This window comes from Carassius gibelio, chromosome A5, assembly GCF_023724105.1.
Source record: "Carassius gibelio isolate Cgi1373 ecotype wild population from Czech Republic chromosome A5, carGib1.2-hapl.c, whole genome shotgun sequence".
NCBI lineage: Eukaryota > Metazoa > Chordata > Actinopteri > Cypriniformes > Cyprinidae > Carassius > Carassius gibelio.
The window spans coordinates 31,771,562-31,797,109 of record NC_068375.1 but is presented as its reverse complement, the minus strand read 5'-3'; the positions used below and the strand labels follow the sequence as shown (position 1 = coordinate 31,797,109).

Below are 25,548 nucleotides of genomic sequence, written 5' to 3'. Positions count from 1 at the left end.
GAATTTGTTGAAGCATCGAAAATACATTTTGGTCCAAAAATAACCCCTTTATTCAGCATTGTCTTCTCTTCAGTGTCTGTTTTGAGCACGTTCACAACACTGCAGTGATGCTGTTGCCGTACGATGCTGCTGACATGTTATCTTTGTTATTGGGCGAACCAGAAAACATGTCAGCAGCGTCAAAAAGCACTCGGACTAAATCTAAAATATCTTAAACTGTGTTCCGAAGATGAACGGAGGTCTTACAGGTTTGGAATGACATGAGAGTGAGTCATTAATGACAGAATTTTCATTTTTGGGTGAACTATCCCTTTAATCATGTAGTCACAAATAGAACCGATGTTTAAGTAATACGTTGAGTCATTATATTTACAAATTGAATGCTTCAGTATCCCAGTTGAGGTTTTTTTTTTTTATAATCTTGAAAATTAAATAAAGAGGAAAAATTGACAACAGTACATCATTGGCTTGTGCAATGAGATACGCAATGACAACCGTCAAGAAAGTCTTTGAGTTTTCTGTGCTCTATAAAATCTATAAAAATCTTTTCTTGGCCCAGTATTGACTTCCACCCTCTTATTTTACACTTTTCGCCTATTGCTATCAGTCTATATCAAGTATATTATAAATCATAGAGAAGCCTCATGCTTTTAAAACCTCTGTTTCTGTTTACAAACCTCATTGTTTCCACTCCTCATTCTGGCCTGCTTATAAAGTTTTATTAGCCCAGCTTCTGCATGAAGGGAAAGATTTTGGTACGTGACAGAAACCCTGGCTCAGCCAGTTCCCTGACACGGTTTCTTCGCCTTCAGGCATCTGTCACATCTGACCATGGCACACTCCCTGGCCTTCATTCAGTGCTATATACCACTATCAGTAACGTAATAATCAGGGCCGTCACATTCACATACTAAAGAACTATTTTAAAAGCACTCTTTGTTATAATGAAACCTTATCTTAGCCCCATTCTTCATGTTTCAGCTTTGAGAGAACATTTCTTCTTTGTCATATATTACACTGGTTTGAATAGTGATATATCAAAGCTTTTTTTTTATTTGGGACACATAGGTCTTGTATTGTGCTTAAAGGTTACACATTAAGCAGAGAGAGAGAGAGAGAGATCATGTTGGGGGAAAGAATCATGTTTAGGGCAGATTGTTGTTCGTTGCGCTGGGTTTGAGTCGGGCGAGGTTGTGGAATTTGGAAAAGTTCCGAGGCCTGAGGGATTCTGGCCCCTCCATTATTTATTCCAGAATTCTGCTGACATTTTCACAACAGATGCTGAATTTAGAACTCATCATTTGGTTTAGGTAGAAGATGCGTGAAGACATAATTAGATTTATTACATCAGAAAATCCTACATCCTGCTCTATTCTTTATCTTAAGCCTGGAGGCACTACAATTCAAATAAAACAGTGTGGACGTGTCATGGTGATCTGTTGTTTTAGATGACTAACTTCTGTTTCCCTCACATTTCCTTTTTATTTTCCCAGGACTTTGGAAGTGACGATGAGCGACGGCTAAATCAGAGGTGACAACTGGCTTTTAAATACAAGTTTTCTGTATTTGTGTGCATGCGTGTGTGTGTGTGTGTGTATGTGTGTTTCTTCCCAAGGTCAAATCTGTCAGAAGCAGATGATGAAGAGTCTGTCAGTTTCATGATGGGAGGAGTCTTCAGCACACCCTGTAGTTTGTGAGATGGTTCCTAACACATATAATCAGAGATATCTGAGCCTAGGCGTCTGATCACTGCTTTCTCTGTAGTGGGTTTTTATTACAGTTTCAGTTCCTCAAGTGGGTTTAATTTGAGGTGAATGTCTTGCTGGCTTTCCCCACTATATACAGACACCATATCGTTCCTAATGAATATTTGTTTTATTAGAACTATCTGGTTCCTTGTAATTCAATGACTGTAGCTGACAGGTGGATGAATTTGGGTTTAGTAGAGTTGGATATTGCCAGCTATCTTCTGCAGGGCTCCAGGTGCTACTGGCTTATAAAATGATACATTTAGGAGCCAAGCTGACTGATTTTCACTTTTCAACCTTTCTGCAAAACTCAAAAAAATTACCAATACATACAATTCACTGCAGTTTTTTTTAGCTGAAATAAAAAACTAGTTTCTTCACACACATAAATGCAGGATATAGATTATCGAATAACAAATACTTTTTTTGCATTTGCATTGCATGGCTTTTCGGATGTAGTAAACTTGTTCACCTGTAAGGAAGAGCTCAAAGACTTGTAAGCAAGCAAAAATTACGTGATTGCTTCAACAATTGTGTTTTTATCTCCTGTTGGCTTTTGTTAACACTGTTTAGTGTAGGTGGTAGGTTTCCTTTTAGCACCACTCAATGGAAATTTTAATGGAAGATCACCTTTTCTATGTTGTTTAGAGATGCTAGTGGAGGAGAAATGACACTATTAATTGATCTATAGAAAATGACCTGAATCAGTGCACAAATGTAAAAATATATTGAAGCAATTATCAATGCAAAATCTTTATACTCCATATAAATTTTAAGTCACAGCCTTAGTGTTTCGTAAGGCCAGATGCTTTTGAAGTAGAGAGGACATGTTGTCAGTCCAGACTGTTTTTAGATTCAGCATTTTATTTTCATTCAGCATATCTTTTAGAGTACATATTAAACTAGGTCTTGTGTCTGCTGGGATTGGACTAATGTCCCAGTCCTTTCAAACTTTGAATCTAGGTCACCACGAGGATTGAAGAAAAGTTCTTAAGAGACAAGTTTTTCACTGATGGGCAGTACTTTGTGAAACTTTTGTTTTGTATTTCAGTGTTGCCATCTAGGTTTTTGCCAAACAAGGTCAAATAACCACTCATGAAGACAGTTCTTAGGTACAGTACAGATTGAGGAACTAAAGTAAGAGGATGTATACAGTGGAAGATTTGTCATTTTAAAGGTCACATGACATCCTAAAAGGTCACATTGCTCGGGAAATAACTTTTGTGTTGACTGTTAATTCAACACCAGTTGAATCAGTAGCGGGTTGTGTTCCACATTTACATTTTTTTTTGTCTAAATAACAGTAAAAGTACTTTTAGTAAAGTATCTGTAGATGAATGGCTTGTAATAATCACATTCAAACAAACCAATCCCCAGAACATATGAACACAGAGATAACGAATGGTTGTTGAAGAGTAAAAGGAAATGTATTGTTTTTAATTTTGATCAAACTTAGAAAAGGGAGTGGAGGTACTCCTGAATGAAACCCCTAATGCCATCTGTCTGTTTTCTGCTGGATGTAAGCACATGTGGCGTGTGTGACCTACATGAGGTCATCCGAAAGAGCAGTTGTTCCCACAGTGCTTTTTAAGTGCTTTTAGTACTTTCTGTCCATCTCGGTCACTTACTTGCAGTGTTTGCCCTATGATTGGTCCAGAAGGCAGTGCTTAGTGTTTTTGTAAAAACAGGATATGAGAAAAGGACTCTGAGATTACAGTGTTAGCGATTGCAGACACAATGGAGGCTGTGTCTGATTTCTGTATCTTCCTGTGATTCATAGATAAGACTTTAGTCCCTCAGCATTTAACCTCTTAAACGAACAGAATATCTTTCAGATACCAAGTAGAGCGAACATACAGTGAACCCAAAAAGTAGTGAGCACTTAAGCTACACTTAAATGCAAGGAATTGCAAAATCCCTTTGAGATCACTTGATTAAAAGTCATTGCAAAAGTGACTCTGAAAAGTTTGTTCTGAGAAAAGCTCTAGTATCATTTGTTTAGCATCACTTGGTTTGATATTTATGTTCTATAAAGTCCCTCCTTCAGCAATACGTAACGGGTTCTGATTGGGCCAGCGGTTCCTGTGTTGTGATTCGACAGCAGCTTACAGCACGCTGCCCTCCTGCAAATGCGATTGGACTAGTTTTGGAGTAGCAAGTGAGAAGCAAGTGGGCAGGAGCATGTGATGGAGATGTCTTTATAGTCACAGGAGCGTTTTTATTGACGACGAGATGCGCATGAAAATCGCATTAGATTTTTTTGTGTAACCCCTCTCACCCGGGTCCTCTCTGACGCTCCTCGCACTCGCTCCGAGCGGGGCTCGAACCCGGGTCTTCCGGCATGGGAGGCGGACGCACTAACAAGGAGGCTAAATGGCTACAGCCACTAGCTGTAGCCATTTAGTCACTAGTGCTTCAGGAATCAGTCGCTAGTGCGTCTCTTGAGATGGGGGAGTGAGGTTTACCTGCACAGCACTACTCGCTGGCGTCCGTTACATTTGCACAGCCCTACCATCTAGTTAACAAAGCTAAACAGCGTTGCCCTTTGTGTAATAAGTTACAGAAACTGTTAAATGCACCAACTTAAATAATAAAATACACTTACCTGTTGTGGTCCATGAACAACGCCTTCTCCAGACAGAGAAGGAACTGCTCCATCTTTCAAGAATAATCTTTGTGCGAATCTGGCATTAAACTGATTGAGATTGAGGAAGTTGTCCTCAGCAAAATGTGCTGGACATAGTTTTACATGTGGATTATAATTTTCCGGGAAAGGAGTTAAACATAAATTGTAACCATTAATCTCCAAGTACAACGTCCCTGGGAAGCCCAAACAGGTGATTGGACTCCGAGATGAAAATAACAGCGTTTCGACAACATGGCAACAAACACAAATGCAGCCTCTTCCTTCTTCTCCATCGGAGCGCAACAAGGCCACGCCCCCTTTTTGTGAATTCATGCGGGCGGAGGTTAGTCAAAAAACTGTTTTAGTGACAACATTACTGCAGGAACTAGAGGGATGTAGTCCAAACAGGTCGTTTTTTGTAGGCAAATTCTGTTAAATAAAATATCTCGCTTGGCATTGAACTTTGAGCTTTAGAATTTTACAGATATTATTTATACTCTAACAACAACATTACACACTAACTAAAGTTTAAAACATGGGATCACGAAGAAGGAGACCTTTTAATCCAGGTTTCCCAAACTGGCGTTTGCAAACCCCTAGAGGTTTATGAAGGAACTGCAGGTAGTTCTAATCATAAATTAATTAATACAAATAAATAAATGCCTTAAAATTGAAAACAGTTAATAATAATAATAATAATAAATAAAATAAAAAATAAAATAAAGATAAAAAAATATTAAATGAAATATAAAGATCATAATTTTTTTAATTGTCTACCTGCAATTCATGTAACCCTTAACGGACAATCTGTAGTTAACAATCAGCCAGAAGTGACGGTTTAAAGTTAAACGCCTTAATGATGGAGTTGTTGCTTACAAACGTGCAACTTTTCACCTCACAAGTCATTAATTGATGGCCTGGAGTTGTTTGGAATACTTGTGGGTTGTTGTGATGTTTTTATCAGCTGTTTGGACTCTTATTCTGATGGCACCCATTAACTGCAGAGGATCCGTTGGTGAGCAAGCGAAGTAACGTTCTCTAAATCTGTTCCGAAGAAGAAACAAACTCATCTACATCTTGGATGCAGAAGGGTCAGTAAATTATAAGCAGATTTTCACTAAATACATCTTGAGGCCACTCTATGCATTCATGGAGCTATCTAGAGCTCAGAAAACTGACAGAAATGTAGTGTATGTTGGGAAAGGCTCATGTGAAACGAATCCTCTTTTAATGTGGAAAAACACAAAGACACTAGTGCAACAGATGCATGAAGCTAAATTAAACAATGTAAGAAGAGCAGCATCAGCAAAACAGAACACTTCTTAACACAAACAGCCATTTTAGATGATTTAGGATAAAACTTAGAAGGAACCAAAACGCTAGTAGTTTGACTCACAAGAGTCCGAGCTAGCTAGTTTTCTAAAGATACAAACTGCTAGTTGTTATATGTTAAAGAGGTCCTTGACTTGTTCTGTTTATTGTTGTGCAATTATGAGAACGTGACACTCTCTCAGTATTTCATGTAATTCATTTATGCACACGTGTAAAGACCTGTCCTTCTGCCTGAGCTCACTGATTCCTGAAGTAACACCCATTGCTAGTAAGAAGACCGTTTGAACCCGACAAATTCCTTTTATCTTACCTAACGCTGACTTATCTTGTATTTTCCTGAACTCTTGTGGAAATATGTGTTGTGATAGAAGCTGCAATGCTGTTACTTGCAGTTTATGGTTTAGTTTTAACTCCGAATATCTGAACTTTGAATATTTATAATGCAGATATATAGCATGTGCATGCAAATGAGAATACATTTTGTTTGTGTTTACTGCAGTTTTTATGGTTATATGGTGACCCAGATATATTTAACTTTAGATCAGTACATGATTAGTAAAAATGATTACTTTTAGCGATGCACAATTCATCGGTACCATATTAATTGCTGTCCAATATGAAATATTTGGTCACACTTTAGTTAAGGGACCAGTTCTCACTATTAACTATGACTTATGCCCCAATAAACTCCCAATTTGCTGCCTAATAATAGTTAGTAAGGTAGTTGTTAAATTTAGGCATGTGGTCGGATTAAAGAATCTAAAATATACTCATGAAGATTAAGGCATTAATATTTGCTTTATTACTACTACTAAAAAGCCAATACATTAGTAATATGCATGCTAATACGTAACTCGTTAAAAGTGGGCGTTAAACTAAAGTACTCCCACATTTTTTTTTTTTTTTTTAGTATCTGTTGAAATTCTAAATGTAAATGTATAAATATTAGTAAAGTTTTACTATAAAATCTATTATTTTTATTTATATTTTTATTTTACAGTAAAGTACACTAGTAATATAAGTTAATTCAGTCTAGTCATATTGATATAAAGTTGCATGATACATTTGTTATTTAATATTTTATATTCATATTGTCACAAGTCACAAGCAATCCTTTTTCTTGTGGATTACTTTTTCATTTTCCCAGCCCTACTGTAATATATCCTTTCTAGCATTTTTAAAAAGGCATAACTGGATAAAAATGCCTTTTGTGGTATCTGAATTAATAGGCTAAACAGAAGAGCCCCCCAAATTTTACCCTTATCACAGACGGGACCCCTTTAATAGCTGTAACCCTAATCTTACCCTTTGCATGATGTACTCAGGCATGCCAGCTGAACCGGTCAAAGACTTTTCCTGTGAAATCTACCAGGTGGCACAGCATTGAGCCAGCTGGTGATTTCACAAATCAGACTCCGAGGCAGGAGCAGTCAAGCACAGCAATCTGTCTTTATGTTTGGGTGTAGTTGCATCAGAGGGTGTGTGTGTGTGTGTGTGTGTGTGTGTGTGTCAATGTCTCTGATCCATTAGGAAACATACAAGTTAAAATGTCAACATGATAATCAGTTGATCTTGATGCTCTAAATTTGAACATTAAAGGGGGGGTGAAATGCTATTTCATGCATACTGAGTTTTTTACACTGTTAAAGAGTTGGATTCCCATGCTAAACATGGACAAAGTTTAAAAAATTAAGTTGTGCGTTTGAAGGAGTATTTCTGTTCCAAAAATACTACTTCCGGTTTGTCACAAGTTTCGGAAAGTTTTTTTCGAGTATGGCTCTGTGTGACGTTAGATGGAGCAGAATTTCCTTATATGGGTCCTAAGCGCACGTCTGCCGAAAGAGCGCGCGCTCTTTACTAGAGAAGAAGAAGAGCGCGCGCTCCTGTATAGCAGAGCACTGAGAGCACAACACACTTCACTGATCAGAGCGAGAGCGTCGCGAAATGTAACAAAAGAAGTGTGTTTTTGGTTGCTAGGGCAAGACAACCCTGCACAGATTACCAAAAGAGAAACAGCATTAAGGGACCAGTGGATGGAGTTTATTTTTACAGAGCATCAACGGAGTTGTGCAAGTGTTTGTGTTTGTTCCCTGCATTTCGAAGATGCTTGTTTTACAGCAAGGTCCAGTTTGACACCGGATTTGCACATCGCTTATTTCTTAAGGATAATGCAGTCCCAACGAAAAAGGGTCACGATCGTGTGTTGGAACCGCATGCGGTGAGTAAAACTGCTTCAAATATCTCTGTGTTGTTAACTTAGCTATCGGCGCGTAAGCACATCAAGTAAACAACATGCGATGTTGTCATCAAACTGCACTTTCCACATCTACAGCTTAAAAGAAAAAAAAAAGACGACAAAGAAAGTGGAACTTAGTCATTTTCCAAAACCGCTTAGCAAATATATACAGTTTCAGTACATACCACATAGAGACGTCATTGCTGATGCTGCTCTTGTTCAATTTCAGCCTCTGGATCTGATTCTGGATCATAAATATACGCTGAATCTGACTGTTAGCCGTGGTTTGTTTTGGTTGGTTTTGTCCTCACAGTGTCACAGCTTCCAGACGCGCTCAACACAAAAGCCTACTGGTGCTCGTGATTCTTTAGCTCCGCCCACACGTCACGCCTCCAGGCACTCGTGTTTTTCCGGGACAAATCGGTACAGACTATCTTTCTCTTATGAATATAATAAAACTAAAGACTTTTTGGAGTTATGAAGGATGCAGTACTGCTCTATAGGTACTCAAGATTAACAGGATATTGAGTGAAAACGAGCATTTCACCCCCCCCTTTAATTTTGATGGATGGTGTAGTTAAAGTGCACTTTCAGCCATCGATATATATCTTTGCTACCAACCTTACTGATCAAAACATTTAAAACCAACCTAAGTTTTTTTTTTCAGCAGGATGTATGTGATGCCAAAACATGGTATTTCCATTTACTTCAGTATAATTGAACAAAATTAAAATTATCATATGCACAGAAATTATATAACGCTGAATAGATGTACTGCTTAATATAATAAACTTGGGGGGAAAAGACCACAACCTATTACAAATGTGAACTGTCCGACAGGATAGAAAGTGACCTACCTCCATGAGCAAGCAGTAGGCCTATTTTATATGGCAATCAATTCAAAACCATTACCTTTTTATTTTAAATTTAGAAAATGTATTCACCCTCAGGCCGTCCAAGATGTTGATCCATTTGTTTTTTCATCTGAACAAATGTAACATTACAACACATGTTTGCATTCATTGGATCAAAATGCAGAAAATGTAATGCTAAATTTCACCAAATCTGTTCAGATGAATTAACAAACTCATTTACATCTTGAATTGCCTGAACGTGAGTCAATTTCAGCAGATTTTCATTTTTTGGGTGAACTATTATTTAAAAATAACAATAACGTTGCTCTTGCATGTTCTACTTGCAAGTGCGCAAATTGCATGAATATATATTCTTGAGTTTTTTTTCAACATCATTCAGACTCAGGCCAGTGTATGTGGCAATTCATAAGATTAATAAGAAGGCGGTGTAAATACAGGCATGTGGCCAATAGATTGGTGAACACTGACGTCATATGCAATTAATCATTCTCGCTTTGACGCCTGAGAAAAGATTATTGTGTTGTTTGCCCCCTCCTTCTTTTTGTCCCTCGTTTTTCCTTCGTTGCTCGGCAATATATAATTGAAATGTTATGTAACATCTGCTTCCAGAAAATATTATGTATCTTTTTGTGCCTGTGTGTGCAGAAAAGCGACCGTGGCGTTTTTCTGGACCAATGCAGTCTCAGCACACTGGAATAATCCAGTGAACACCACCTTACGATACACACACACACGCACATGCCTGATCTGCTTAAAGCTCCACATGCAGGCGTCCTGCATTGGGACACCTGTCAGATGTTCTGGAGATTGCCTGATACCACTGCCATGGTTATGCTGAGTCACATGTGAAGCTCTGTAAGTGTAGTCATGCGTTTTATGACTTTTTAGTGTGTCAAAGCATGAGCATGTAAGGCTAATTGCTCTAGGATATACACCATGAATATATTTAAAGGCTCACACTCACACCTGTCATATATATTACAGTAGCACATATGCACAAGATACCACAAGGCCACCTGTTGTTATCTATTAGTTGCATTTGGATATTTCAGCTCAACAGAACTACTGTTTAATAAACTTTGCAAGAAATCCTCTTAATTTGAGCGAAGAAAAAAATCAGCAATTCAGGAAAAACTATGTTTGATTGTGATTTGCTATACAGTTATAGTTATAAGTAGTGTTACAGTAAATATACAGTAGGTGTATACAGGATATACAGTTTATTACCCCATTGGCATCTTGTATTAAACATAAACCTCAATTATTTTTGTTTAATTTATGCTTCGAAAAATCTAGAAAATGTATGAAAATTAGCTTAATTCTAAGATATATTCTCTGAAAATTAGTTACTAGTTCTAAACCAGTATTTAAGGATATTTAGAGTAATACTTAAGAAAAATATTTTTTACAATGTATTCGCTTATATGGCAAACAATATTGTGCCCTCATTTCTAAAGGAAACCCTTTGCAATTCCTTGCCCCGTAGGCTTCTATTACAAGTTCATTACTGTACACATGGTTTTTACTTATTTTGATAAACTGAGGGACAAGTCAAGGTGATTTTTAGTGGTAATTGACAGCATATCGCTTGTTTTGAACCCAAAACATTCCTTTAAAGAGTGTAACCTGGCAGCGTTTTGTTTGTTTGCTGTTTTTCTTTGGTCGTTTCACAGATCTTGCTGATCCAGGAAGTAAAAAATCCAAATGCCCTTTAGTAAGTCCCATTCACTCGGCTTCTTTTAGTTATTTTAGACAGTTCTCTTCAGCTTCCTTACTGTTCATCCTTCTTCCTTCTTAAATATCTACCCCTCCCCCTTTTTTGTAGATTCCCCCTGGCTGTTTCTGTTCCTTGGTGTCTCAGTTTCCTCTTTATCCTGTTTTGTCGGCTTTCAGATAGAAAGCGTCAACCCTCTTCATCTGAGTACAGCTTCTTCATTTGTGTGTATGTGTGTGTGTGTGTGTGTGTGTGAGAGAGACCCAATGCTCTGTTCTTCTCAGTCAAGCCGCAGTGTTGACAGACAGATAGTGGAGTACAGACATTCAGCCAGTCCCTGCACTTACTGCAGTCTACTTAGGACACTCATCCCCCGTCTCTGCTCCTAATGAGATTTTAAAGAGTCTTCCCTGCTTTGTCCGACAGCAGCAGACGATGTTGCCCATGCTTAGCCCATGTAAGATTTTGGGACCGATCATTTTAGAGTGTGGTGAACCGTGAACATTGAGGAGTCCTTGCTAAGAAGGTCAACACATTTGTTTCAGCTGTTAGTAGCCTGTAGCCTATTTTATTTTTTTCCGAATGAAAAACTTGTCTTCAGGAATGAGAACAATCATTTATATTTTCTACTGGGACCTGTTCTGCTTTCCTCCTCCATTTCCCTTTATCATTTCTGTCAGATTTGCTGGAATTTAGCTGTTTTATTTCTCCAAGAGACATCAGGATCTCTGTGGTCTGCTGGGCTTATAGCAGTGTCAGAGCTGTTTGGAGTGCTCTAATTTCAGTGGAGAGATCTCATGCGCGCACACACACAGTGCTTCATCACTTACTGTGTAACTGCAAAGAGAAGGGAACAGGTTTTTCCTCCTCTCTCTTTTTACTGACACACACACACATAGAGATAGAGAGAGGGAGGGAGTGTGTCAGTAGGAACTTGCTCACACACTCTCAGACCGCGTCAGACCGAGGTAGGGGCTGCAGACGTGCTCCCTCTGCATGCTGTTTTTCTCCCTCTGTCGTAAGCAACTGGAGATCTGACCGAAGTGTGGGAGATTTTCCCTACAGCCAGCAGCAGGATGCATCTGGTCGTAGACTCCTGTCAGGAAGTTCTGCTGAAGATGCTACCATACTTTGTGGATAATGCATTCATCACACAGAGGCAGATCTACCACATGTGAGTGAATCAGTGAAGTGGTGCAGTAGACTTGAGTGAAATTGGCGATGATGCAAATTGCAGTGCCGTCTGTATAAGGCTTTGATTGATTGTGATGCATTGCTTGTACAGAAAGACCCAGAAGTCTGGAAACAGATTCTGACTTTTTAAACTGGAAATTAACAATGTTTTAGGATTTTGATGTGTTTGAGCTTAAGTTCTGCTGTAAAAAAAAAATTAAGAATTCCTAAGAAATTATGTTAAATGTTAATTCATCTTCTGAAAGTTGTTAATTTCCAGTTTAACTTTTCAACCAAATCTTTATGGTAATAATATACAGTTTCGGAGTGGTTTATAAGAAGAAGTTTCTTATTTTTATTCATCAACATTAAATTTATTTGATAAAATATACAGTAAAAGCCATAATATTGTGAATTTGTTTAAAAATGTAAAATACTGCTTTCTATTTTAACATATTTTACAGTATAATTTACAACTGTGATGACGAGGCTATAATTTCAGCAGCCAAAACTCTATAAAAAATAAATACATAAATTGCAAAAGGAAAAAACGTCTTAGACTACTGTCACCAAACTTTTGAATAAAAAATACAATAACTTTTTTTATTTTTTTATTAGTGGTCTCATATGTGTGGACCATCTTCTGGACAGTTTCTTAACTGTAGTACAGTAATAGAAACATCAAACTGGACTACAGGTGATGTGTGACCCAGTTAGAGCAGCTGGCAGCATTCATTCATACTTCATATTTGTCTGAGGCCTCTGTTTTGATCCTACATGTATGTTTGTTCTTTATATTGGTCACATATAGATTGGCATTGACCTGTAAAATCTTGTTATACTGAAACTGAACAGTTTTGTTGCTCTTACGTAAGAGCGATTGCCAGGGTTACCTGAGAGGTAGTTATGTTGATGTTGTATTGAATGAAAGGCATGCAGTTAGTTGTCTGATTTAGCAGTTTGTATTTGCACAAAATTAGTGCATTAAATAGTGTAAGAGTCAATGTACCACTTAATTCCTGCATATTTTACAAATATGTCAGACTGAGATGATGCCATGCCAAATAAGTCATGACCTTCACATGAATATACTAACACTAATGTGAGTTTGTTAGGCCTGCATGTGTTTTTGTGTTTGATACTGTACTCTGCTGTGATATGGAAAGTATTTTTGGCTTATGCATGTGTGGAGGGGTTGTTGAGAAAATATGTGTGTAAATGCATTTGGGAGATATTTTTGATGATTTGCTGTCAATATAATATTAAGCAACATAATGAGAATCACAACTGTTTTAATGCATTTGTACCTGGCCATTGTCATTATTGGTCTATCAGTTTGCATTGGCATTAGGGCTGAAACGATTCCTCGAGTTACTCGAGTTACTCGATTACAAAAATTCCTCGAGGCAAAAACTCTGCCTCGAAGCCTCGTTAAATTCCTATGACGCGCACTATACGCGCGGCGCAGGGATTTGATTGTGTCACACGGACCGTTTATTCACACGGACCTTTTGAATTTACTTAGCGCGATGGCGGAGAATAGATCTATAAATAAACGGCAGAAATTGTCTAAAGTGTGGGATCATTACACACGTAATAAAGAAGAGAACAAAGTGCAGTGTCTCTACTGCAAAATAGAGCTGGCATACCACAACAGCACATCTTCCATCATTCAGCATCTGAACAGAAGACATCCACTCTATGCTGTTTCACCAAGCATCGCTGAAACAAGGTAAATTAACGTAGTCTAAGCCTATTGATGTTCGCTGATTTTAATCCCATACTGCATTTGTAGCGATGTCGTGATGCGGTTTGACTAGATATGATGTTTAACTTTGATGACGTTTTAAAGTAGTAAACGTAACTATCACGTTCAATTGCAAGAGAGTATAGCCTAAAAAAGAACCCCTTCACACACACACACACACACGTACATTTTGATGTTTGTTTTGAGATTACAGCTTATTATTTATAATTGTTTATAATTGTTTTATTTACATAATTTTTTTTATACATTTAATACATTGTGTACCTGTTTGGCTTGATATTTTATATTCATTTTTTGTTCTCAGGTTAACTAAACTAAATTTGCAGAAGGTGCAATCCTTTTTTTGTAATGTTGTGTATTAAGAAGACAAAAAACTAAGTTTATATTCATATTAGTTTTACAATACATGTTATACATGTTACAGTAAGTTCACTTAACTGTACATTGTTTTATAATTGTTGGCAATGCCAACTTGGCACTTAACTTTTGGAGCCAAACTTTTGGACTTGGAAATAAATACCTCTGTTGAGAAATAAAAGCCAAATGCTTGTTCATTTTAGAGCCACATCATTTTTGTTATGCATTATTTGTTTTGATTGTTCAAAAACACACACAAATCGTTTTATCCGATTACTCGATTAATCGATCGATTAAGTGCTAGATTAATCGATTACAAAAAAAATCGATAGCTGCAGCCCTAATTGGCATGTCATTGTAGGTCTGTTAATTTGCATATTGTTGTTGTCTTGTGACTCATGAGTATGTGAGCATTTAAGTTTAAAGTTAAATTAAATTCCAGTAGCAAAAACAGTCTTAGAGTTGATGAGTTCAACTAATTTCATGTTCAAAATATTGATTCAATGATTCACTTGCATCATCTTTTTCATGATGCTGTTTAATGACTTTATTGCATATAAATGAGTGTTCCTGTAGCTCAAGTGTTAGAGCATTGTGTTAGCAAGCAAGCAAGCAAGCGCAAGGTTGGGGGTTCGATTACCCGGGAACACATGATGGGTAAAAATTGTTAGCCTGAATGTACTCTAAGTAACTTTGGATAAAAACGTCTGCTAAATGCATGAATTTAATTTAATTTAAATTAAAATTGCTAGAAATAGTGGAATACATTGTTTTGACTTCTTTTAATTGATTTTTTTCTCTTGATTTAAACAGGATATTTGGTCCAAGTGTTGAAGTAAGCTATACATAAAAAAAACTAATGTATGTTACTGATGACAAAAATTAAAAAACAAAATTATGTAAATGAAATAATATTATCTTTTGTATCATGCAAAGAATTGTATAAATCTAAAACCCACAAATTTTACATTATTTTACAGTTAAATTACATATCATGCAATGTTAAAACATGTAAAAAATAAATTCATACATGCTGAAGTAACTTTTACATGTTTTTACTTTATACTTTTGGACAATTTTTTAATTTTTCACAAAAACCTTTATATTCGTCAGGAAAGAAAGTTGACAACTTTACATTTGTGGTGAATTTTTCAATCCAGATTTCCTACCAAAGGGCTGTTCATCATAGGTACCATGTATCCATCTGTGTCTGACTCTAATCATACAAGTGAAACGTGGACAGAGAAAGTTTAGAGCGGTTTCTCCTCAAAACTCTTACTCACATCATAATTACACTCCTGGAGATGAATGTATTCAGCTCAGGGCTTGTGTATCGTAATTTTCAGCTGTCTGTCTCTGTCATGACTCAATCCATCAGTCCAATGGTGCTGAGCTGCTTCCAACCTTCACATAACTCACTCAGAGGGGCGGACAGAGAGAGAACGCAGCAGAAACAAAAGAGAGGAGGAGGGAAACAAAAGCCTCTGTGATCTGCGGACACCCTTGAGGCCTTTGGAGGGAGGGTGAGAAAGTTGAAGAGGGGAATAAGAGAAAGGGAGGAGGAGGAAGTAGGAGAGAAATAAAGAGAAGGGTGAGGTGGGGGGTCAGGATACAATGTGAGTTTTGTTGCCGGTTGCTTATCATGTGATGGTTGTCCAGTCAGGAAAATGAGAGGGCTGAGTCAGCAAAGGGACACAGCCACTGTAGGCCGAGAACACAATGTTACCCCAAACTATTTTGCTTGCCTAGACCATGAAGGTTTGGAGGAGCCACTCCGAAATAGCTTACCCATGATCTTCTTGATTGTACGCTTGCATGCTATCTGTCTGTCTGCCTGGCCAGCGTTAAAGATTGCATACAGTCCTAGCAGAACAGTCCTAATCACAGTTCAGTTGAAAAACAGTTCTCTTATAAAAGAGAGTGACAACTTCATTGTTTAACTGATGTGACTGCTTTAAATATTCAGGAGAGTGAGAGTGATTTAGAGAGCGAGTTGACTTGATGTGTGCTGCATGAATGGAGCCACAGTCAACAGCTAGTTGTCTGACAAGTCATTGACATATATATATGAGATGCATGTGGGCTTTGGAGGATGTTTTGTACTTGTCAGTTACTGATGTTATGACCATTCATACTCGGTTATGACAAAAATTAGGTGTAAAGTGCAAATAAAAAGTCTAAATTTTTGTCATGTTCTCTACTGTTATGGATACAGGCATTACTTGCATACAGTATTTATATGAAATGTGTATGTATTTGTTTGCTTTGTTTTGAGAAATTAATTGAAAGAAATTAATACTTTTTATTCAGCAAAGATGCATTCAATTGATCAAATGTGACTAAGACATTTGTAATGTTACAAAAGCTATTTCTATTTCTATTTTGTTAATTAAAAAAACATTATAAAAATTAAAGGCATAAAAAAAAACATAAAAATAAAAACACACACAAGTTCGTTGAACTGTCAGCTAAAGTCATGTACTACTCCACTGTGTTCAGTCTAATTAATGTGAACCGTCCCATCCCTGTTATGACAGTCTGATAATAAAGTGAGAGTTTAATTTCTGCAAGATATTGAGAGCATTTCTCACCTTACCAGCTATACTCCTGTCTTTCCCAGCACTGAGTTTCCATTGTGATTTAATTGTGCCACAGTGCATTAAAATAATAGTGAGCCTCGGTGGTTCACATTTCTGTAAGTGCGTTTAACTGCATGTGAGGCTAATTACTGCCACACCTGAAACCACACACCTAAAGCACCTGTCACGAGTACACAGGTGAATGATGGTGAGATGGGCTGTATGACTTGCAAATTTCAACCCCAGAGATTTAAAGATATAAAACGGACACACATCCATTTACTGTATATTTATCAGAAACCCTATCATTCTACCCTATCACCTCACTACCCTTTCTTTCGCTCTGTCTTTTACAGTCTAAGCGAGAGCTTCTTGATGGTCAAGGGGGCTGCTCTGTTTTTGCAGCAGGGCAGTTGTCCGCAGGTTCAGAGAGGTCATCCTCACCACAAACATGCAGGTGAGTCCATGCTTACACTTGAGGGGTTTCTAGGAAATCCATCTCCTCACATCACACGTTTGTGTTTCCTGAAAACGTCAGCAAGTATACTTGAATTTTAAGTGGACCTCGATCCTTTGTTTACTGTACTTCAGATGTGTTGTTGCAGTTTTAGATTAATGACAATAACTGTTGTGGTTATGGTGTTTTAGTGAAAATTATGGTTACTACAGTAATTTTTTAAGAAAGACTTTACTGCATGCTGCGTCTGTCATGAGTGAGAAATTCAGAAATTCGGCAGCAGATGCTGTCCGGCTGATGGACAGACTCTCTGCTGGCTAAGCGTGTCCCAGACGTGTGTGTGTGTGTGTGTGTGTGTGGATTACCCAGATTAGCAATTTAGCTCAGCACATTGGCGCTGTGAGAACATCACTTCTTATAGACCGGCACATGGAATATCTCTTTGTTTTATGTGCTTTCTGGTGGTTTTATGAGGTTTATGATGCAGCTTTGTTAATACAGAGTTAAGTTTTCCTGTTTGTTCAGAAAATACTCTTTTTGCCCTTATTGTTTTTTTTATGTAAATATAATATTTTATGGTTTATTATGTGTAATAACCCCTGATATTATCAAGCATCTGTTTTGTCAGTTGGCTAATATTATACTGTCACCTGACTTCTTTTTGGGACGTGAAGTTTCGATTTGACTGGTTTGAATGCATCAGTAGTGCTAATCACAAGTGAGCTGTTGCAGGTTTTGTGTTTACATCCAGTCTGACCTCAGGGCACATAGGGGTTGGAGCTTCGCTTGAGTCATAAGCTTTTTGTAAATTGTTCGAATAATAACTCAACTGCCCATCAGTCACAAGAGGAACAAGACAAAGACTTCCTAGTAGTGACTTATGCAGACAAACTAGAAGATCTGGAATTAGATTACAAGAATTAGATGATTTGAAAAAAGTACAATTGCATCACAGCACTAAAAGGCGGAGAGGTCAGCGGTTTTCACTGCGAAAGTCTGTGTTAGACTAGACAGTGTAGGGTTTCTCTTCCTCTGTAACAGTCTAGGTACAAAATGTTCTCTTACAGGGAGAACAGCTCAGCTTTTTTCCTCAATAAGGCCTTCTTACATTTCTTGCTACAATCCTTGGTGCTCATTTTGAATGTAAATTAAGCTCTAAAATATCTACTCTCTATGCTGACATCTTTAAATGTCCTTGCTTTTAGATGTGGATGACATAGATTTCTATCTTATTTTTGATCCTGTTAGTGTTAGTGGTGGTGTTGTTGTTGTTGTTTTTTTTGACGTCATCAGTCACCTCTATTTGCATTCCCATAGTGCCGGCAGCCAGACAAGTCAAAAATAGTATCAGTGGTGATTTATTAAACACTGTCCAACTTCCTAAAGCAAGATACACCATAATTATTTGCAAGTGGATTCGCACCTGTACTGCTTGTCTTTTTGAGTGAAGTATTGAGATAAAGGAAAAGTTCAGTTAAAAGGCAATGAAAAATGTCATATCATGAGGAATTGCATTTTCTTTTTATCTTTTGAGATGCGTTCAATGTACGTATCAACACTACCTTTCAGAAGATCGAGGTCGGCACAAGCATTTTATTTTTTAGATGGAAGTCTTTTAAACTCATCAAGGTAAGGTACAGTAAAAAAAAAAGTAATATTGTGTTATAAATGTTACTAGAGTACAATTTTAAATAATTATTTTCTTAATTAATATAGTCTATTTTAAAATGTAAATTTTTTTCTATGATGGCAAAGCTGAATTTTCTGCGTCCAGGTCACATGGTCCTTCAGAGATTATTTTAAAATGCTGATTTGGTTTAAATGTTTAAAATTATTTGCAATTTTAAAAAGAGATAAAATTGTGTTTGTTTGAACTTATATTTAAATTATTGTTGTGAGAAGATTTGTTTAAGACTAAGGTCTAGAATACTTTGGATTTAACCGAATCCTATTTCAGTAAGTCGCCAGGACATCATGACAAAACTCCTGAAATTATATGATGAATCGCTGCCAAAATCATAACTGGTGGAGAAAACTGTGTGTCAAACTGTGCCCAGTCATTTAGAATAATCATTAAACTAATAACTCATCCAGAAATGCAAATTCTGTACTAACTTACTCATCCTCATGTTGTTCCAAACTTGAATGCTTTTTCAGTAAAGCAAAAAACTTTTTGTGTGTGTGGGTAAATGGTGTACTGGTCACTCTTTTCCAGGCACTTACAGTGAATTGGGAACTATAATGATATATAGCTCTGATCAAAGCTGTGCTCCGAGATCCTGCACTGCCTTAGCTGTTCTCTTACAGATCTGTTTTTATCAGATAAGCATGAAAAGTTATGTAAATGCTTTGCATTGAGACTGAGAAGACAAAGGGGCTTGTTTTGTTGGAGGAGAAAACATACCCTGTTTTTTTTCTTTTATGTCCCGAATGCAAAGCAGCCAATAAACCACAGACTACGTCATCTGTCTTGTTGAGTGTACATGACAGGCTTTGGCTCTTAAGCTTTGAGTTTATATGGTTTTCACGTTTTTGACACTTTGATTGGCCTCCCACACGTCCTACACCAGTGACATGATAGCTTCATGGATTCTGCCAAAACTTACAAGAGGTGGAGGAGCTTTGTTTGTGTAGGAATGAACCACAGACAGAGGTCAGAGGAGTTAGTCTGTCTATGTTAAGCAGGAGAATGAAATGAAATGAAACAGATCTTTTGTATCTAAGACTTGGTTTCATTTATTGATTTGCAACAAAAGGGGAGTGGCTAGATTAAGACAACTGTCAGACTGTCAGATTTATAATTATTGACATCTTTTGCACAGAGGGTAAAAATTATTTGCACACACCTAATCACAATGCAGCCGAAAGTCGCTTATTCATGTCAAGCTTTATCGTTTAATCAAATGGGATTATCTGAGATATGTAAACATAAGAAACAACTCCTTTTTCATATCTTTCCACATCACCTCTGTGTATTTGTACACTTTGTTCTCTGGAATATCGTAAAATCAGCAGTACTATAAAAACGGTAATTAAAAGCATACTGTTGTCATCCCACCCAACATTTCAGGACTGATTTGAATCACTCATCAGGCATTCTTCTTGGCTCAGCTTCTCCTATAAACCTTGACTTTTACATTCATCCGTATGACATCACCGTTAGCTATCTTGTTTACTTTTATGGTTGTTTTTCTTCAGTAAATTTTCGTTAAGGGTTTGAGACGCCGCTGGTGTCAATGTGAACAAAGCAGTCGTCATGGTTTTGTTTGGATTGTAATGATGGTTTCACTCAACAGGTGACTTACCTCAGCATCTGCAGGTGATGATCAACATTCTTCGCTCTGAAGACCGCATCAAATTGGTGAGAGAAAACACATTGTCAATGTCGGTGACTAACATTTTGGCAGTAAGTTATATGCAATCAGGCTGAATGGGTTTTATTGTCAAAGTGTTGCCTGAAGGATGTTTTCTTTTCTATTAAGGTATGTTAAAATGCCATACCTGCTATTTCAGAAGGTGAAGTGTCAATCAGCAATGATGTTTCGATTACTGCATATGTTGTTGCATTTATCGTCAAAAAGAACATTCTGTCTCTATTCACTAATCCTCATGAAATTCCAATCCCTACACAACAAAAGAATTTTGAAGCAATCTATGACCTGTTGGGACAAAAATGTATGATTTGAGAGCACTGGTGACATCATCGGTTATAAAAAATGTCAAATCAACTGTAATCCGCAGGCGGTGCGATTAGAGAGCGTGTGGTCAGACCGTGTGCGGTACATGGTGGTAGTCTACACAAATGGCCGCCAAGACACGGAGGAAAACATCTTGCTGGGCATGGACTTCAGCAACAAAGACAGGTGACTTACCAATCAAATACAGAGTGTAAGGTTATTATTTATTTATTTTTTTTACCTCCCGCAGGGTCATTACATTAAGTACAATAAGGGAGTTTTTCTTTCATTTACAGTAAGAACTGCTCTATTGGGATGGTGCTGCCACTGTGGAGTGACACCAAGATTCATTTAGATGGTGATGGGTGAGTACTGCCCCCTCTGGGAATGGAGAGGAAGTGCTGCTGCTGCTGCTCTGATGACACTTTAAATTTTGATGCACTGATGTAGATAACTTGGATTATAAACCATGCTAAAATTCAAGTGAAAATAAAGACAATGAAAATATTATACAATATAATATTAAAGTATTTTTTTTTTATTTTTTTATTTAGAGGTAGTTCTATTGTAAGGAAGTATGATGGCCTTATTTAACCTCTTTCCACGTCTCCAGGGGCTTCAGTGTGACTACTGCCGGGCACACACACATCTTCAAGCCAGTGTCAGTCCAGGCCATGTGGTGAGAAAATAGCATCAATAAATAATGAACTACAGCAATTTAAACTCACATTTCAGTTTGTAGTGGAAATGCTGATATATAGAATTAATTGTTTTCATGTCCTGTATTGGATATTCTTGGGTCACCTTTTTGTAGTTTTACTTGTAAAATCTGTTTTTAAATGATTGATGTGATAATTTAAGTGAGTAACCTTCTAAAGCTTCTAAATTGCTATTTTAACAGTATTTCATGTTATGATAAATCCTATAGTCATCTTTCCCAATCAAGTGACAAGTGAAATGGTTAATGAAATTTTTTTAATTATTGAAAACCGGAAGCTTGTGACTGTCCTGTTGACTGCCTAGTAAATTACACTGTCAAGGTCCAGAAAAGTATGAAAGACATCGTCAGAATAGTCCATCTGCCGTCAGTGGTTCAACCGTAATGTTATGAAGTGACAAGAATGCTATTTGTATGCGGATAAAACAAAAATAACAACTTTATTCAACAATTTGTCTCCTCCGTGTAGCACCATTTTGGAGAACATCCGCTGAACAGAAACTACATACGCACTTCTGTGTCAGCCGCGATTCATTTTCTGTGTTTATTTATACGTTGATTTGAATGAAAATAGCGCATCCATGCAGCGCGGCTGACATAGAAATGCGGAGAGAGACAGAGAAGACGATTTATTGAATACATTTGTTATTTATTTATTTTTTGCGTACAAAAAATATTCTTGTCACTTCATAACGTTGTGGTTTAACCACTGATGGCAGATGGACTATTCTGACAATGTCTTTCATACTTTTGTTAACCTTGACAGTGTAATTTACTTGCCAGTCAATAGGACAGTCACAAGCTTCCGGTTTTCATCCAAAAAATCTTAAATTGTGTAACCAAAAAACGAACAAAGATTTTACATGTTTAGAACGACATGGGGGTAAGTGATTAATGACTAAAAGTTCATATTGGGGTGGAGTATCCCTTTAAATATTCTTTTCCAACAAGAGTCTTTGTGTACTTGGCTGGGTGAATTTGTGCTCTTGTTTGTTACTCAATAAGAAAAAAAAAAACAGTTTCTCAGGGGGTTGAAGATGATGTAAGGGTACTGTTTTTCAGATTGTCACAGGTGCTTTGGGAATTTGACATCCTTAAATATAATAAAGCTCCACACTGCCATCTGGGGACTCTTTCAAAAAAGTACTGTGGCTACAACATGATAGAATGAATATCACATCACAAGATAGTATTTCATATAAACCATGTTTAAAGTGATAATGTGACTGACCGATGCCAGTTTTCTTCACTCAGATTGAGATACAGTTTGATCTATTTTAAGATCACATCATGATCATTTAAACTCATTACTGAGACAAATCGGTACAGTTGACTCCTTCCGGCTCACCTTTAACCTGCTTTCCCTTTAGGTCAGCACTGCAGATTTTACACAAGGCATGTGAGGTGTCACGAAGGTACAACTATTTCCCCGGAGGCATGGCGCTCACATGGATGGGGTACTATGAGAGCTGTATCAGCTCTGAACAGAGCTGCATCAACGAGTGGAACGCCATGCAGGACCTGGAAACATTGCGACCCGACTCTCCTGCAGTCTTTGTTAATAAGTGAGTGCAAACCCTGAAAGTCCTTGGCACTTGTGAAACCCACCAGCAGATTTTGATTAGGTTTTTTGGAAGGGATTTTTTATTTTTAAAAATGCGCAAAAGTCAAATATATTTGTTTCATGTTGTCGCAGTTTAATCTAATATTTGATCTGTTTAAAAATGCAGATCAATGCATGATCATACATGCTATATATATATATATATATATATATATATATATATATATATATATATATATATATACTTTTTTTATCTGGAGAAAAGAATGGTAGAGCTATAATGAAACAGAATACATTTATTTTATAAATGTAATTTTGAATTTATGAATAATAATAATAAAGTAAATAAATAAAATTGTTCCCTTCACCTTTAAATGATGCTCTTTCTTGAACCCTTGATATAGGTTGTGTTATGTTTCTGTTCCTCAGGCCAACAGAGAGAGAAAGAACAGAGTGTTTAATCAAAGCTAAACTCAGGAGTATCATGATGTGCCAGGACCTTGAAAATGTCACATCCAAAGAGGTCAGCATGAAATGTAGAAAATGCAAAAAAAGTGTTATCAACACACACTTACACAGACCCTCCTCTTCAAAATCTGATCATAAGTGGTCACAGGAGACCCAGGACCCTGAAATGTGTCTCGGCTGAACTCTTGTGATCAGATTGTCTGAGATGGATCTTAATAATAGGTGTGAACAGGCTTTAAAACAGAACATTTGATGAGATTAAGTCCATAATGATGTGTATTTTTCTTTAGATTCGTAGTGAGCTGGAGCAACAGATGAACTGCAACCTGAAAGAGTACAAAGAGTTCATTGACAATGAGATGCTGCTTATTCTTGGTCAGATGGACAAAGCTACGCTCATCTTTGACCATCTCTATCTGGTTAGTGCTGCCAGTGTTTGTCAGATATGTGGCAGTAGATGCCAATTTACCTAAGAAGTCAGTGATTTGTATTGTTTATCTTTCAGGGTTCTGAATGGAATGCTTCAAATATAGAGGAGCTTCAGGAAACTGGGTGAGTTTTACCCCTACCTTTACCGACATCCACAACCTCTTTTCTTCCCATGCTGTTGTTTCCCTAAATATTCTCCTTCTTTAAATGGGTTAATGTTAGGTAAATGTGAAAGTGTGAATAGTATCACTTCTTAAAGGGCAACATTTTCTCATTTTTCAGATAAAGTAAATCCTTCAAAGCCGTTTTTTTAACAGCAAGAAACATGGTGTATTTTTAGTACCTTATGTTAGGAATAAGAATAAACTTGCATGCATATGGTTTTCTATTGTTGTCCAGATGTAATTTATGGGATCTCTAAATGCATTTCTGTTTTAGGGTGGGTTACATCTTAAATGTTACAAGGGAGATAGATAACTTTTTCCCAGGAACATTTTGCTACCACAATGTCCGAGTGTATGACGACGAGGCCACAGACTTACTTGCTCACTGGAACGAGACCTACAACTTCATTGTCAAAGCAAAGTAAGGCTCTGTTTGAAATCTCTTTAAAAATAAGCAACATACTTGACTGTTTCAGTGTGACTTCTTACACCCTTATGTTCTGTACTCTGCAGAAAGAATCAGTCCAAATGCTTGGTTCACTGTAAGATGGGCGTAAGCCGCTCGGCCTCTACGGTAATAGCATATGCCATGAAAGAGTATGGCTGGTCTCTGGAAAAAGCGTATAACTTCGTCAAACAGAAGCGCAGTATCACCCGTCCCAATGCTAGCTTCATGAGACAGCTAGCGGAGTATGAGGGCATACTAGATGCCAGGTACAAGATAAATTTTCTATTTTATTGTAGTTTGGTATGTGTATTTCTAGTTAAAGGTTCACCCACAAATCAAAAATGATGTTATTATTAGTCGTACACATTTCTACGGTGGAAAAATCCAAAGTTCATACAATGAAACTTAATTGGGTCCAATTTTGGGCCACATTTGAATGAGAATATTTGGGTGAACTTTCCCTTTAATCCTTTTTTAACCCTTTCGATACTTTTTCCTTTCAGTAAGCAGCGTCATAACCGTCTGTGGCATCCCGATTCAGATTGCGATCACCCTGATTGCCAGCAAGCAGCTGCCCCTTGCTGTGTGAACTCCGAGACTGTGGATCATGTCACCCCAGACCCCACAAACCCAAGGGTCACTGTCTGCTGTGAGCCTAACGCCCACTCCTCTCCCATTAGCTTAGATTTGGACCCCGGCCACCCACAAAACAACCACTATTACTTCCACTGCCTGTCAGACTCAGCCCTCGACAGTGAACCTTCCACTCCGATCCATGCACCGCCTTTGGTGGATGTAGATCGTGTCTACATCGAGGTTGCAGATGTGGAGCAAGATGCGCTTCTTGATGATGAAACCTTTGAGGGGTGCAAAGGCCTTCCTTTATCACACTTCAGTGTCTCAGGAGAGGGCGCAGCCGCTCAGACCTGTTCTCGAGGGGCGGAGCCTCTGGAGGAGCTACGTCTGCGGTTGGAGTTCAGCACAGTGGAAGAAGAGGATGAGGAGGTGGCTCAGAAAGAGCAGGCTGAAATGGAGGCATTAGCAGAGGGAGCGAAGAGAGGAGACGGGAATGACAAAGGACGGAGAGATAGTGAGGACTTGTCAAATGAAACCGCGATTGATCTCGCAAGCCCGAACCATCTGTGCAATGAGAACTCCAACAACAACAACCACCTCTTAACTGTGAGTATCTCACATGATTCCATCACAGCACCA

General features: G+C 37.7%; 1 protein-coding gene across 2 annotated transcripts in view; it reads left to right on the top strand.

Moving 5' to 3' along the window:
- LOC128012920 (protein phosphatase Slingshot homolog 1) overlaps positions 1-25,548 on the top strand; it is a 33,637-nt gene that overhangs the window by 3,678 nt on the left and 4,411 nt on the right. The window contains exons 2-14 of one of the 2 annotated variants that reach the window (XM_052595511.1): positions 1,494-1,531; positions 16,765-16,865; positions 20,162-20,226; positions 20,607-20,728; positions 20,839-20,907; positions 21,156-21,221; positions 22,631-22,825; positions 23,254-23,347; positions 23,583-23,711; positions 23,798-23,844; positions 24,160-24,306; positions 24,399-24,599; positions 24,837-25,515. In XM_052595511.1, the coding sequence (XP_052451471.1) occupies positions 1,494-1,531; positions 16,765-16,865; positions 20,162-20,226; positions 20,607-20,728; positions 20,839-20,907; positions 21,156-21,221; positions 22,631-22,825; positions 23,254-23,347; positions 23,583-23,711; positions 23,798-23,844; positions 24,160-24,306; positions 24,399-24,599; positions 24,837-25,515 (1,953 nt within the window). Of the gene's footprint in view, positions 1-1,493; positions 1,532-10,288; positions 11,706-16,764; positions 16,866-20,161; positions 20,227-20,606; positions 20,729-20,838; positions 20,908-21,155; positions 21,222-22,630; positions 22,826-23,253; positions 23,348-23,582; positions 23,712-23,797; positions 23,845-24,159; positions 24,307-24,398; positions 24,600-24,836; positions 25,516-25,548 lie in introns of those variants that run through there. The other variant, XM_052595521.1, reaches the window with a different exon arrangement.